The 16275-nt window shown below is 39.9% G+C and overlaps 1 protein-coding gene across 1 annotated transcript; it reads left to right on the top strand.

Moving 5' to 3' along the window:
- Window positions 1-13565: 13565 nt before the first annotated feature.
- Window positions 13566-15191, top strand: LOC133242869 (endogenous retrovirus group PABLB member 1 Env polyprotein). The gene is given in 2 exon segments (XM_061409095.1): window positions 13566-14133; window positions 14136-15191. Coding segments are annotated over 2 exon segments (1602 nt in total). The 3' UTR covers window positions 15170-15191.
- The last annotated feature ends 1084 nt before the right edge of the window (window positions 15192-16275 follow it).

The following is a 16275-nucleotide window of genomic DNA, read 5'->3' as shown; positions in this document are numbered from 1 at the left end:
AACACATTTCATAAACTTACTATCCCTGTGTGCATACTCAGTCGTTCAGCTGTGTTCAACTGTTTGTGATCCCGTGCACTAATTGTAGCCCACCAGGCTCCTCTGTCCATGAGATTATCTAGGCAAGAATACTGGAGTGGGTTGCGATTTCCTACTCCAGGGGACCTTCCCGATTCAGAAATCGAAGTGGCATCTCCTGAGTTTCCTGCATTGACAGGCAGATTCTTTACCACAAGCCACCAATATTAATAAATATTGATAGATATCTCCTTCATTTGCAAATTTTATTCTTGCCTGTTTTAGTTGCAGGTTAACTTACCTTTTCCACAACCAAAAATGAAAGAAAAAAAATGCAACCGTTACAGACACAAAACTTTGAAAGGTACAAGTATAATTAAGGTTAAAAAGGAATAAAGTTGTTGACATGTATTTCTTAGTTTGTAGTAAAATAAGCATTGTATTTTGATTTATTTTTTGAAAGCATACCATGGACTTCAGTACTCTTAGGTTTGGTACAATTGTCACAGCAGAAACTAAATAGATAAAATGATCACAATATGAAAATCAAATTCATCCAGATTTAACTTGCATTTTTAATCATTTTGCGCATTGTTCTGGCAAATTAATCTTGAATTTATCAAAGAGCTGACTTTGAATCATGACAACCTGTGTTAAAATTATCCTATATAAGACTCATGAGCACTTAGATGCTATATTCCTTTTCTTTCTCATGGGAGACTACTTTTAAACATTACCCCTTGAAAGCTCTTTTATTTAGCAACTGCTGATGAATGGTTTACATTAAATGTCTGCAATTTTCATTTTGTTTCATGTTTATGGTGCATTTTATATGTGCAGAATTACTCAGAATATCTTAAGCTTTTTATTTTGGAAAATCTCAAACGTATATAAAAATAGAAGAAACTGATGAACCCTAATGTATTTATCATCCAGTTTCAAAGCCTATAAGCTCACAGCAAATCCAGTTCATATCAGTTCAGTCACTCATTTGTGTCCAACTCTCTGTGACTCCATGGACTGCAGTGCGCCAGGCCTCCTTGTCCATCACCAACTCCCGGAGATTACTCAAACTCATGTCCATCAAGTCAGTGAAGCCGTTCAACCATCACATCCTCTGTCATCCCCTTCTTTTCCCACGTTCAATCCTTCCCAGCATCATGGTCTTTTCCAATGAGTCAATTCTTCACATCAGGTGGCCAAAGTATTGGAGTTTCAGCTTCAGCATCAGTGCTTCCAATGAATATTTAGGATTGATTTCCTTTAGGATGGACTGGTTTGCTCTCCTTGCAGTCCAAGGGACTCTCAAGAGTCTTCTTCAACACCACAGTTAAAAAGCATCAATTCTTTGGTGCTCAGCTTTCTTTATACTCCAACTCTCATATCCATACATGACTACTGGAAAAACCATAGCTTTGACTAGATGGGCACTTGTTGGCAAAGTAATGTATCTGCTTTTAATATGCTGTCTAGGTTGGTCATAGCTTTTCTTCCAATGAGCATCTTTTAATTTAATTTAATTTTATTTTATTTGTCATGAAGTGATGGAATTTGATGCCATGATCTTAGTTTTCTGAATGTTGAGTTTTAAGCCAACTTTTTCACTCTCCTCTTTCACTTTCATCAAGAGGCTCTTTAGTTATTCTTCACTTTCTGCCATAAGGGTGGTGTCATCTGCATATCTGAGGTTATTGCTATTTCTCCCGGCAATCTTGATTCCAGCTTATGCTTCATCCAGCCCAGCATTTTGCATGATGTATTCTGCATATAAGTTAAATAAGCAGGGTGACAATATACAGCCTTGATGCATTTCTTTCACAATTTGGAACCAGTCTGTTGTTCCAAGTCCAGTTCTAACTGTTGCTTCTTGACACCACAACCCACTTCCCTTCTGACCAGATTAAGTTTCACATTATATTACGTTCACAATTTTTAAAATTATGTAAATGCCTCTTTGGGAATGGGCTAGCAATATTCTGTCATCGGAATAAACAAGAGTCAAAATCAAACCAATATTTCATATTGAATGGTTGTTTAGAGAAATAAGGCATGTACTGTATTACACAGTATTACAAAAGAAAAATTATAACATGATATAGAATAAAGGAATAAAAAGTAATCCATAGATAAGCAATTTTCCTCTGAAATGGCAACAGATACTCCTGTCACTCACTGTCTTTTTAAAAGAAGGATTACATTTTCTCTTCATTCATAGCTCCTGTGACACCAGCATAGCACCATGTGATCTCATCTGCAGCCATGAACTCAACTATAATCTAAAGATAAATGACTCTTAAGGTGATTTCTCTCCTGAGGTTTCTCCTGAGATCACACTTTTATTCACTGTATATCCACTGGCATGTCCCATTTGCACTTCCATGTAATGGATGGTAAATCAAATTTGCCATCATCCCTCCAATCATTAACAGTTTTTTTTTTTTTTAACCACCTACTAAAGATTTCTTTAACCGCCTATCTATTAATTTCCTAACCTCTTTTCTTTCATCTCTCACATTATTTGTTCCTATAATTAATGAATTCTTCATTTAAATATTTTCACAATGTCCTCTCATTTCCGTCTTCACGGACATTGCCTTAGTATAGCTACTCTTCTCTAGATCTCAGCAAAACATGCCTAACCAGTGTCTTTATTTCCAGTATTTATCCCCATCTATCAGTTTACCCTCTGCTATTCTAGTGATTTTTTAAAAATATACAAATTAGACAATGTCAGTACTACTAATTATTATTCAATGAGTTCCTTAGCTTAGCATGTGAGGCCTGGTGTAATCTGGCATTGGCTGCCATTCCAGTCCCATATAAAATCTATTTCTTCACTGAACACTTCCCTTCCTCTACTTAACTACTTTTTCAAGAATATGTGTTAATTTTTCTCATTCTTATATCTTTGCATATGTCATTTACTCTCCAATAAATGTCCTTCTCTATCTCTCTTTCTGTATAAATTCTGTACTCAAAGACTTCACTACTGAGTCATGAACTTTAGTCTTCAGGGAAACATTTGCAACGCTACAACCACTTCCAATGGCATCTTTAGATTTTGGGGGGAAAAGACAATTTATTCTCTTGACAAAAAATGTCAAACACCTCTGATATTGAACACTGACAAAATGTCATTTTTCCTTACACAGATATGTTGATATTGATTAGTAGAAATTTAATGCCTTTTAGAAATTTGCTTTCTTTCAAGTAGTTTGACATATGAGACATTTTCTGAAATTTAGGATTTAGCCAAATTTAGAAATGGCAACCCACTCCAGTATCCTTGCCTGGAAAATTTCATGGACAGAGGAACCTGGTGAGTTGTAGTCCATAGGGTCACAAAGAGTCAGGCACAAATGAGCGACTAACACTTACTTACTTCACATCTTGAACCTTCATATACCATCTGATCAGTTCAGTTCAGTTGCTCAGTCATGTCCGACTCTTTGCTATCCCATGAATCACAGCACGCCAGGCCTCCCTGTCCATCACCAACTCCAGGACTTCACTCAAACTCACGTCCATTGAGTCAGTGATGCCATCCAGCCATCTCATCCTCTGTGGTCCCCTTCTCCTCTTGCCCCCAATTCCTCCCAGCTTCAGAGTCTTTTCCAATGAGTCAACTCTTTGCATGAGGTGGCCAAATTACTGGAGTTTCAGCTTTAGCATCATTCCTTCCAAAGAAATCCCAAGGCTGATCTCCTTCAAAATGGACTTGTTGGATCTCCTTGCAGTCCAAGGGACTCTCAAGAGTCTTCTGCAACACCACAGTTCCAAAGCATCAATTCTTCGGCGCTCAGCCTTCTTCACAGTCCAACTCTCACATCCATACTTGACCACAGGAAAAACCATAGCCTTGACTAGATGGAACTTTGTTGGCAAAGTAATGTCTCTGTTTTGAATATGTTATCCAGGTTGGTCATAACTTTCCTCCCAAGAATTAAGTGTCTTTTAATTTCATGGCTGCAGTCACCATCTGCAGTGATTTAAGAATCAAAAACATAAAATAAAATAAAATAAAGTCTGACACTGTTTCCCCATCTATTTCGCATGAAGTGATGGGACCAGATGCCATGATCTTCGTTTTCTGAATGTTGAACTTTAAGCCAACTTTTTCACTCTCCACTTTCACTTTCATCAAGAGGCTTTTTAGTTCCTCTTCACTTTCTGCCATAAGGGTGGTGTCATCTGCATATCTGAGGTTATTGGTATTTCTCCCAGCAATCTTGATTCCAGCTTGTGTTTCTTCCAGTCCAGCGTTTCTCATGATGTACTCTGCGTATAAGTTAAATAAGCAGGGTGACAATATACAGCCTTGATATACTCCTTTTTCTATTTGGAACCAGTGTTTGGTTCCATGTCCAGTTCTTTTTTTTTTTTTTTTTTTTTTGCTTTCCAAGATGTTTATTTCCATTTTCAGGAAATTGCAATATTGTTCATCAGCATTAACTCCCCTTGCAGAACAACTCACCTTCTTATATATTTTCTCACAAAAGTGTCTGACTGTACTGCTTATTTAGTTCTTAAAATCTGATATTATAATACAACAGGGGTACAAGTGAAACAAAGGGAACTAATACACATATAGGTTCTGTCCTTCTAAAATTATGAGGAAAGCATTAAAACATTGGAAAAACGATCTCATCCTCTTCCTCCATGGATTTCCATTCCTCCCACGTGTTTCTAGTCCTTCTTTATAAACATTACTTCTGATACAGGATCTGACCCTTCTCACGACTTACTCTGGATACAATTCCATGTTTCAATTTCCCAGGAATATTAGACCATAAACCAAGTTTCCTTTGCAGGTGATAGTTTCTAGTTGTTGCTGTTCAGTCAGTAAGTCATGTTCGACTCTTTGCAACCCTGTGAACTGCAACACAACAGGCTCCCCTGTCCTTCACTATCTGCCAGAATTTGCTCAAACTCATGTCCGAGTCGGTGATGCTATCCAACCATCTCATCTTCTACTGCTCCCTTCTCCTTTTGCTTTCAATCTTTCCCAGCATTTGGGTCTTTTCCAAAGAGTTGGCAAGAATCCCTTAGAAGAAATGGAGTAGCCCTCATAGTCAACAAGAGTCCGAAATGCAGTCCTCCGGTGCAGTCTTAAAAAAATGACATAGTAATCTTGGTTCGTTTCCTAGCAAACCATTCAACATCACAATAATCCAAGTCTATGCCCCAACCACTGATGCCAAAGAAGCTGAAGATGATACTTTCTAGGGCTTCCTCTAAATAATTTACATACTTTCTCTACGAATATATAGTAAGCCAGAATTATTTACCCAGTACTGTTCTCTAGGGATTTCACAACAATACAATTTCATACAAGAATTCTGATTTGAATTTTTATAACTAACCTCATAGCAAACTATGTATCTCTAGAGTATTCAGCTGACATGCTTGCAAGTGATCACCAGATATGATTTTATTTTTCTGTTATTTCACAGAAAGTCACACAGGCCCTCCCAGTTATGCTTTTCCTTCATTATCACCATAGTTTAATTAATAACTGTTGAATGGACAAAGTCTGAATTATCTATTTTCTTTTTTTTAAATTTTATTTTATTTTTAAACTTTACAATATTGTATTAGTTTTGCCAAATATCGAAATGAATCCACCACAGGTATACCTGAGTTCCCCATCCTGAACCCTCCTCCCTCCTCCCTCACCATACCCTCCCTCTGGGTCGTCCCAGTGCACCAGCCCCAAGCATCCAGTACCCTGCATCGAACCTGGACTGGCGACTCATTTCATACATGATATTATACATGTTTCAATGCCATTCTCCCAAATCTCCCCACCCTCTCCTTCTCCCACAGAGTCCATAAGACTGATCTATACATAAGTGTCTCTTTTGCTGTCTCGTACACAGGGTTATTGTTACCATCTTTCTAAATTCCATATATATGCGTTAGTATACTGTATTGGTGTTTTTCTTTCTGGCTTACTTCACTCTGTATAATAGGTTCCAGTTTCATCCATCTCATTAGAACTGATTCAAATGTATTCTTTTTAATGGCTGAGTAATACTCCATTGTGTATATGTACCACAGCTTTCTTATCCATTCAGCTGCTGATGGACATCTAGGTTGCTTCCATGTCCTGGCTATTATAAACAGTGCTGTGATGAACATTGGGGTACACGTGTCTCTTTCCCTTCTGGTTTCCTCAGTGTGTATGCCCAGCAGTGGGATTGCTGGATCATAAGGCAGTTCTATTTCCAGTTTTTTAAGGAATCTCCACACTGTTCTCCATAGTGGCTGTACTAGTTTGCATTCCCACAAACAGTGTAAGAGAGTTCCCTTTTCTCCACACCCCCTCCAGCATTTATTGCTAGTAGACTTTTGGATCGCAGCCATTCTGACTGGCAGGAAATGGTACCTCATAGTGGTTTGGATTTGCATTTCTCTGATAATGAGTGATGTTGAGCATCTTTTCATGTGTTTGTTAGCCATCTGTATGTCTTCCTTGGAGAAATGTCTATTTAGTTCTTTGGCCCATGTTTTGATTGGGTCATTTATTTTTCTAGAGTTGAGCTGTAGGAGTTGCTTGTATATTTTTGAGATTAGTTGTTTGTCAGTTGCTTCATTTGCTATTATTTTCTCCCATTCTGAAGGCTGCCTTTTAACCTTGCTAATAGTTTCCTTTGTTGTGCAGAAGCTTTTAAGTTTAATTAGGTCCCATTTGCTTATTTTTGCTTTTATTTCCAATATTCTGGGAGGTGGATCATAGAGGATCCTGCTGTGATGTATGTCGGAGAGTGTTTTGCCTATGTTATCCTCTAGGAGTTTTATAATTTCTGGTCTTACATTGAGATCTTTAATCCATTTTGAGTTTATTTTTGTGTATGTTGTTAGAAAGTGTTCTAGTTTCATTCTTTTACACGTGGTTGACCAGTTTTCCCAGCACCACTTGTTAAAGAGATTGTCTTTAATCCATTGTATATTCTTGCCTCCTTTGTCAAAGATAAGGTGTCCATATGTGCGTGGATTTATCTCTGAGCTTTCTATTTTGTTCCATTGATCAATATTTCTGTCCTTGTGCTAGTACCATACTGTATTGATAACTGTGGCTTTGTAATAAAGCCTGAAGTCAGGTAGGTTGATTCCTCCAGTTCCAATCTTCTTTCTCAAGATAGTTTTGGCTATTCGAGGTTTTTTGTGTTTCCATACAAATTGTGAAATTATTTGTTCTAGCTCTGTGAAGAATACCGTTGGTAGCTTGATAGGGATTGCATTGAACCTATAAATTGCTTTGGGTAGTATACTCATTTTCATTAAATTGATTCTTCCAATCCATGAACATGGCATATTTCTCCATCTATTAGTGTCCTCTTTGATTTCTTTCACCAGTGTTTTATAGTTTTCTATATATAGGTCTTTAGTTTCTTTAGGTAGATATATTCCTAAGTATTTTATTCTTTCCATTGCAATGGTGAATGGAATTGTTTCCTTAATTTCTCTTTCAGTTTTCTCATTATTAGTGTATAGGAATGCAAGGGATTTCTGTGTGTTGATTTTATATCCTGCAACTTTACTATAATCATTGATTAGTTCTAGTAATTTTCTGGTGGAGTCTTTAGGGTTTTCTATGTAGAGGATCATGTCATCTGCAAATAGTGAGAGTTTTACTTCTTCTTTTCCAATTTGGATTCCTTTTATTTCTTTTTCTGCTCTGATTGCTGTGGCCAAAACTTCCAAAACTATGTTGAATAGTAATGGTGAGAGTGGGCACCCTTGTCTTGTTTCTGACTTTAGAGGAAATGCTTTCAATTTTTCACCATTGAGGATAATGTTTGCTGTGAGTTTGTCATATATAGCTTTTATTATGTTGAGGTATGTTCCTTCTATTCCTGCTTTCTGGAGAGTTATTATCATAAATGGATGTTGAATTTTGTCAAAGGCTTTTTCTGCATCTATTGAGATAATCATATGGTTTTTATTTTTCAATTTGTTAATGTGGTGTATTACATTGATTGATTTGTGGATATTGAAGAATCCTTGCATCCCTGGGATAAAGCCCACTTGGTCATGGTGTATGATCTTTTTAATGTGTTGTTGGATTCTGATTCCTAGAATTTTGTTAAGGATTTTTGCATCTATGTTCATCAGTGATATTGGCCTGTAGTTTTCTTTTTTTGTGGGATCTTTGTCAGGTTTTGGTATTAGGGTGATGGTGGCCTCATAGAATGAGTTTGGAAGTTTACCTTCCTCTGCAATTTTCTGGAAGAGTTTGAGCAGGATAGGTGTTAGCTCTTCTCTAAATTTTTGGTAGAATTCAGCTGTGAAGCTGTCTGGACCTGGGCTTTTGTTTGCTGGAAGATTTTTGATTACAGTTTCAATCTCCGTGCTTGTGATGGGTCTGTTAAGATTTTCTGTTTCTTCCTTGTCCAGTTTTGGAAAGTTGTACTTTTCTAAGAATTTGTCCATTTCTTCCACGTTGTCCATTTTATTGGCATATAATTGTTGATAGTAGTCTCTTATGATCCTTTGTATTTCTGTGTTGTCTGTTGTGATCTCTTCATTTTCATTTCTAATTTTATTAATTTGATTTTTCTCCTTTTGTTTCTTGATGAGTCTGGCTAATGGTGAGAGAGTCATTTCCTAGGAAGGTTGATAGGAAATCTAGGGGTCCCCAAGGAGAGAAGGGTCTGAAATTCTCAAGGAGGAAGAAAGGACAAACTTTTTTTTCTTTCTCCACATTCCTTAGGATTATATACCAATAATGTATCCTGCCTAAGGACAGTCTTTGGATTCAACTTTCTGTTATCCTAAAATGTTAATTATCAGAGTAGACTTGGTCTTTACAAGGATGTATCTTGCCTGAGGACAGTGTTATCTTAAAATGCAAATTATGGGAGTAGGTCTGATGAGGTCTTTACAACCTCTAGATATTCTTTGGATTATATAACCTCATTGTTAACACTAGCAAGCGAGTACTCTTTCTGCCCCCTTCTGATGCCTATGTCAGAAGTTTTCTCTATCTCCTTTATACTTTAATAAAACTTTATTACATACAAGCTCTGAGCGATCAAGCCTCGTCTCTGGCCCCGGATTGAATTCTTCTCCGGGGGCCAAGAATCCCGGTGTATTCACGTGATTCAACAACAACCTTTCATCTTGGGGGCTCGTCCGGGATCCTTCAGGACAAGGTAAGGATGCTTGGAGCTTTAGTTCTTTGTTCTCTTAGCAAACACGTTCTCTGCCGTGCTTTACTAACTCTACGGTGTGCTTGTGTGAATGAATGGCATGCCCTGTGTGAAGCAAGTAAGGGGCTCTGCTCTGCGGTTCCATGGTGATCTCATACAGCTTATGGCAGAAACCAGTTGGGGCGTTATACCGACCTGCCAATGCCAAGAGGCACCCAATGTCTCCTTTGGGAACCGACCAGAAATGGGCAAAGCGTGTGGACCGAACTCTCCTTTCTCGGTCAAACTTCTCGGTCTCTTTGACCATTTCATAACTCCTTGGGAATTAGAAGTACTAACCTAATCTATCGGATCATAGACTTTCAAGGGACTTGTGATCTATACTGTTACTGTGTACTGTGGCTTAGGTCCCAAACTTGGATTGGTAGTCAAGAAAGTGTCTAGCCTCACTAGGAATCGAAAGTTCGGAAGCTAGATGGAGCTCTAGCTCCCAGAACATCTCTGAGGTTAAAGGTTACTCAGATTGGGACTGCGATGGGTCTTTTTTTCTTTCGTAATGCTGGCTCTTAGTGGATTAGAGGAGGCTGTTATACTGGTGTGGTGATGCTTGGAAAGAACATGTCAGTTTTATGTTCACATCTGTCTTATTGTAGTCAGGAAATACTCAGGGTTGTGCACAGGCACTCAGGTGACAAATGTTTCCCCCAGTAGTCTTAGCTTGGGAGGCATTCCGGAAGGTTACTCTGATTCACCCCAGGTGACATCAGAGGCAAGCAAGGTTAAGGGTGAAGAGCTGGACGTCAAGTAGGGATGCTATCAAGTCTACCCCTGGTACATCCCCACCCCATCTCGGTGGTAGAACCGGAATGGATGAGTATGGCGCCTGCATCGGTAAGGGACAGACTAAGTCCAACCAGGAAGGGAAAGCTTTTGGTGTAACATCTGTCTACACCCCCATCTAGAGCAGGGAGGGATGCCTCCTGTAGAAAAAATGGCGCTGGTCGCTTTTTTTCTCTCTTACAGATGGGAGCTAACAATTCCAGCCTCACTCCTTTGAACTGTATCCTGAAAAACTGGGATAGATTTGATCCCCAGGGCTTAAAGAAGACTCACCTGGTCTTCCTATGTGATACTGCATGGCCACGGTATCCATTGGAGGACAGCGAACGGTGGCCATTTGGAGGGTCTCTTAAGTATAATACTGTTCTACAATTAGACCGGTTCTGTAAGGAACAAGGGAAATGGGTAGAAGTAGCATATGTGTTGCCCTTTTTCTCTCTGTGAAATACGCCAGACTTATGTGCTAAGGGTATAGATTTGGGCGTGAAACCTTCAGCTCTCTCCTGTCCTCTTACTTTGCCCCCGTACCGGGGACTCCAAACTGGGATTCAAACTGCCCACATGGAGGTCCAAACAACTCCTGTCTCAGTACGACCTCAGACTACTCTGGTTTCAGTAGAAACTCAGACCATCAAAATAAGATATGAGATGGAGGACAGGAGACAAAGAGAAGAGGAAAAACAGGTTTCTCCAATCTATCCCTGGGATCATATGCACAGAGCAGCCAGAAAGACTGAGGAACAGCCGCACAAGCTGTTGCCTCTTTATGAAACACCCACCAGGAGAAATAATCAGTCTGTGAGAGTTAATAAGCCTTTTTCTTATCAAGAAATACAAAGAATCAAGGAGGATCTGGGAGACTATTTAGAGGACCCAGAAAAATATATTAGAGCTTTTAAAGGTGTTACTCTGCTTTATGACCTCACTTGGAAGGATGTGATGTATATCTTGGGACAAACGCTGACTCCTGAGTCAAAGACTCGAGTTTTGGGAAAAGCGGTTGCTTATGGAGATGAATGGCTTGGTAATGAATCAGTAGGGAAGAGGGAGAACGAGATAGCGGCCCTCCCCACTGGGAATCAGGCAGTCCCAACTATAGAACCAAACTGGGACTACAACACAGCTAAAGGAAGATGGGATCAGAGTCATTTTGTTAGATGTATTCTTGAGGGACTTAGGCAGGCGTGTTCTAAGCCTTTAAACTATGGCAAATTGGCAGATATAGAACAGTAGGAGAAAGAAGCTCCTGGTAAATTCCTAGATGCCTTCGCAGATTCACTGAGATTGATCCCGAAAGTCAAGAGGGAAAAGTGATCTTAAAGGATAGATTTCTCACTCGGCTCCAGATATCCACTGTAAGCTATTAAAACAGGCGTATGGACCAAATCAGTCTTTAGATACTCTGTTACAACTGGCTCAGACAGTCTATTATGGTAGGGAATATGAGGAAAAGAAAGAAAGGCAAAAAAAGACAAAGGAAAAGGCAGAAGCCTTCACCATGGCTATGAAAAACATTCTTAAACAGCCTGAGAAAAATGCCCAGAGGGGCCCAGGTGAAAAGGGATGGGCTTGCTACTACTGTGGAAAGGAGGGGCACCTCAAGCGTGATTGCCCTCAGGCATCTAAGCCGCCCCTGGCTCCATGTCCAGTCTACAAAGGACCACACTGGAAGAGAGACTGCCCCCAGAGGCGTAGGTCTCCCGGGTCGGACTCTCAAGACAATCAGGACTGAAGGTGCCCGGGGGTTCCCACACAAGCTCCCGTCCTAATTACACATGAGGAACCCCAGGTATTAGTTGTGGGGGGCCAATCCGTCGATTTCCTTTTAGATACTGGGGCAACTTATTCTGTGCTTACTGAAGCCCCTGGCCTACTTTGTTCCTGATCTGCTTCCGTAATGGGACTGTCTGGACGAGCCAAAAGGTATTATTTCAGTTATTCTTTATCTTGCAACTGGGATTCTGTGCTGTTTTCACACGAGTTTCTGATCGTGCCAGAATCTCCCTCACCCCTTTTGGGAAGGGATATACTGAGCAAGGTCCATGCCTCTGTTTTCATGAATATGGAGCCCTCCCTTTCTCTCCCTTTAGTTGAACAAAATGTAAATCATAGAGTATGGGCTGATGGAAAATCTGTGGGTCGAGCACAAAATGCTATTCCTGTAGTTGTTAAGCTCAAAGACCCACACGTATTTCCACATAAGAAGCAGTATCCACTGAAACCTGAAGTTAAGGAAGGGTTAAAACCCATCATCAAAAATTTAAAGGAGCAGGGACTATTAATTCCCTGTAACAGTCCTTGCAACACTCCTATTTTGGGTATAAAGAAATCGAATGGTAAATGGAGACTAGTTCAAGATTTATGAATAATAAATGAGGCTGTAGTTCCTTTACACCCTGTGGTGCCTAATCCTTATACTCTATTGTCTGAAATTCCTGAACGGGCCAAATATTTCTCAGTAATTGATTTAAAGGATGCCTTCTATTCAGTGCCTTTGGTGGAAGAAAGTCAATTCCTATTTGCCTTTGAAGACCCTACGCAGCCAGCTTCTCAGTTTACCTGGACAGTTTTGCCCCAGGGATTTCATGACAGTCCTCACTTATTCGGACAAAGTTTGTCACGGGATCTACAAAACTTTAATAGCTCTGAAGCAGTGGTGTTACAATATGTAGATGATATTTTGCTCTGTGCTGAGACAGAGGAAGCTTGTTTGCGAGCCTCAGAAGATTTCTTAAACTTTCTGGCAGACTGTGGTTACAAGGCATCAAGAGAAAAGGCTCAGCTTTGTCAACAATCGGTTAGATATCTGGGCCTAATCATATCAGAAGGGACTAGGGCCATAGGCCCTGAGAGAATTAAACCTATACTAAATCACCCCCTACCTATGACTTTAAGACAATTGAGAGGATTTTTGGGAATCACAGGTTACTGTCGCATTTGGATTCCGGGTTATGGGGAACTTGCCCGGCCTTTATATAAACTTATAGCTGAAACTCAGCAGGCCCAAACCGACAAACTGGTTTGGTCTCCAGAAACTCAAAAGGCTTTTAAGGTTCTTCAGACTGCTCTCCTGCAAGCTCCAGCTCTGAGCTTGCCCACAGGGTCAGAATTTAATTTGTTTGTCACTGAAAGAAAAGGTGTGGCATTGGGAGTTTTGACACAACCCCGAGGGCCTCACCAGCAACCTATTGCTTATCTAAGCAGAGAATTAGATGTAGTTTCACGTGGGTGGCCCCACTGCCTAAGAGTAATTGGGGCAGCGGCTTTATTAGCACCTGAAGCTTTAAAAATAATTAATGGATGAAACCTTACTGTACTGACATCTCATGATGTGAGTGGAATCTTAAATTCTAAGGTTAATATTTGGATGACAGACAGTCATTGTTGTTAGAAGGACCAGTAACTAAGCTTAAAGTTTGTGGAAATTTAAATCCTGCCACTTTCCTTCCTGAGAAGGAAAATGAAACACCTGATCACTATTGTTCTCAATTCCTAACTTTAAACTATGCAGCTCGGGAGGATCTAAAGGATACCCCATTAGCCAATCCTGACATGGAAATATTTACAGATGGCAGTTCTTTTGTTCGGGATGGAAAGCGTAAAGCAGGTTATGCCCTGGTGACTGCTGAACAGGTTTTGGAAGCAAAATCTCTCCCCCAGGGAACCAGTACTCAGTTGGCGGAGCTTGTGGCTCTGACCCGAGCTCTAGAGTTAAGCAAAGGGCAGATGGGCCTGATAACCTATGTGAGCTTACTTCTGCTGACTCCAAATATCCTGAGTCTGCCGTTGGATCCTCAAGACAATGTATTCCTGTCCTGGGCTCACTCCTATGCTGCATTCCACAATCGGTCTAACTGCTGGGTCTGCAGAGCACTCCCCTCTTTGTCAGTGAAAGGCTTCCTGTGGTGGACATCCCCACTTCAAGGAAAAGACTTTCTCCAAGTCTGTGAATACCTTTGACAACAATCACATGCGATGCCTCTTCTTCATCTGATGACATCTACCAACCCTAAAATGGACTGGTGCAACACTTTGTACTCTAACTATGGACATAATGTGACTTTTAATTTTGATTATACATTGTCTCGGTTCAATGACTATTTTGCTACATATAAGGTAAATCTAGATCTAATGGTTTTTTACCTGACGTTTATCAAATATGGGATGAGGTTACATGGCTAACTCCTGAAAAAGGACGTTTAATATCTACTGCCTCTATATGCTGGGAACAAACAGAGCCGTACCCAAAAGTTAACCAACAACTTAATTACAATGATTGGAAACAAGTGGGATATTTGTCTCAGGAAACATGCAATGTAATCATTCCCGTGTTTTCCAATCCCAGTTCAGGTTCTCCCTTGGTCTGGCCAGGCACGAATTGGGACTGGATATCTCAGTCACGCTGGCTTGCTCCAAACGGGACTTATTGGATATGTGGCTCTTACCTATGGGCATGGCTTCCCCCTGGTTGGATAGAGAGATGCACCCTGGGTCTAGCCTTTACTTATGGCTTTATATTTTCAGAGCTTCCAGAAAAGCCTGCTAATTTACCCCACCTTAAAACTCAGTGGGCAAGGTCTGTATTTTATTGGTATGATTATTTGGCTGCAGCATTTGTTCCCTCTTTGGGAACTACAGATGTTATGTTACGAGTGGATGCTTTGACTAATTTTACTCAACAGGCATTACAAGATTCTCAAAAGGCTATTTCAGCTCTTAATGCTGAACAAGCACAAATTAGAAAGGTGGTTTTACAAAACAGATTGGCTCTAGATATTCTGACAGCTGCACAAGGAGGAACTTGTGCCATTATTCATACCCAATGCTGTACATATATACCTGATATAAGCATGAATGTTACTCATTTTACTAACCACATGAACAAGATGATTAGGGCCATGGATACTCCTGAAGCCTCAATTGCTTCACTTTGGGAAACGTTAACTAGTTCCCCATGGTGGACAACTATATTAATTACAATAATTCTGGTTGTTTTGTTCTTGCTGTTTGCTCCCTGCATCTGTAATTGTATAACTGGATTTGTTTCAAGCCACATGAAAGCTTTTAAGTTACAAATGGTTGCTCAAACTCCTGCTACTGCTGTAGCTTCCTCCAGCTACTATTTGGGGCCCCTGGATCAGATATCCTCAATATGAGGATTAGGAGAATATGTTGCCTCGCCAATTTAGGGACAACACCCCTTGTCAGCTTGGAAGTAGTTATGGAATGAGAATGACGCCCCTTTTCCCTAGGCAACATAATTCTCCTAAAAGAAAAGGGGGGAATGAGAGAGTCATTTCCTAGGCAGGTTGATAGGAAATCTAGGGGTCCCCAAGGAGAGAGGGGTCTGGAATTCTCAAGGAGGAAGAAAGGACAAACTTTTTTTTCTTTCTCCACATTCCTTAGGATTATATACCAATAATGTATCCTGCCTAAGGACAGTCTTTGGATTCAACTTTCTGTTATCTTAAAATGTTAATTATGGGAGTAGACCTGGTCTTTACAAGGATGTATCTTGCCTGAGGACAGTGTTATCTTAAAATGTAAATTATGGGAATAGGTCTGATGAGGTCTTTACAACCTCCAGACAGTTTTTGGATTATATAACCTCATTGTTAACACTAGCAAGCGGGTACTCTTTCTGCCCCCTTCTGATGCCTATGTCAGAAGATTTCTCTATCTCCTTTATACTTTAATAAAACTTTATTACACAAAAGCTCTGAGCGATCAAGCCTCGTCTCTGGCCCCGGATTGAATTCTTCTCCTCCGGGGGCCAAGAATCCCGGTGTATTCGCGTGATTCAACAACAACCTTTCAGTGGTTTGTCAATTTTATTTATCCTTTCAAAGAACCAGCTTTTGGCTTTGTTGATTTTTGCTATGGTCTCTTTTGTTTCTTTTGCATTTATTTCTGCCCTAATTTTAAGATTTCTTTCCTTCTACTAACCCTGGGGTTCTTCATTTCTTCCTTTTCTAGTTGCTTTATGTGTAGAGTTAGGTTATTTATTAGACTTTTTTCTTGTTTCTTGAGGTATGCCTGTATTGCTATGAACTTTCCCCTTAGGACTGCTTTTAAAGTGTCCCACAGGTTTTGGGTTGTTGTGTTTTCATTTTCATTACTTTCTATACAAATTTTGATTTCTTCTGTGATTTGTTGGTTATTCAGCAGCGTGTTGTTCAGCCTCCATATGTTGGAATTTTTAATAGTTTTTCTCCTGTAATTGAGATCTAATCTTACTGCATTGTGGTCAGAAAAGATGCTT

Source organism: Bos javanicus, chromosome X (assembly GCF_032452875.1).
Source record: "Bos javanicus breed banteng chromosome X, ARS-OSU_banteng_1.0, whole genome shotgun sequence".
Classification (NCBI taxonomy): domain Eukaryota; kingdom Metazoa; phylum Chordata; class Mammalia; order Artiodactyla; family Bovidae; genus Bos; species Bos javanicus.
Note: the sequence above shows the minus strand (reverse complement) of the source record. Positions and strands in the feature narration are given on the sequence as shown.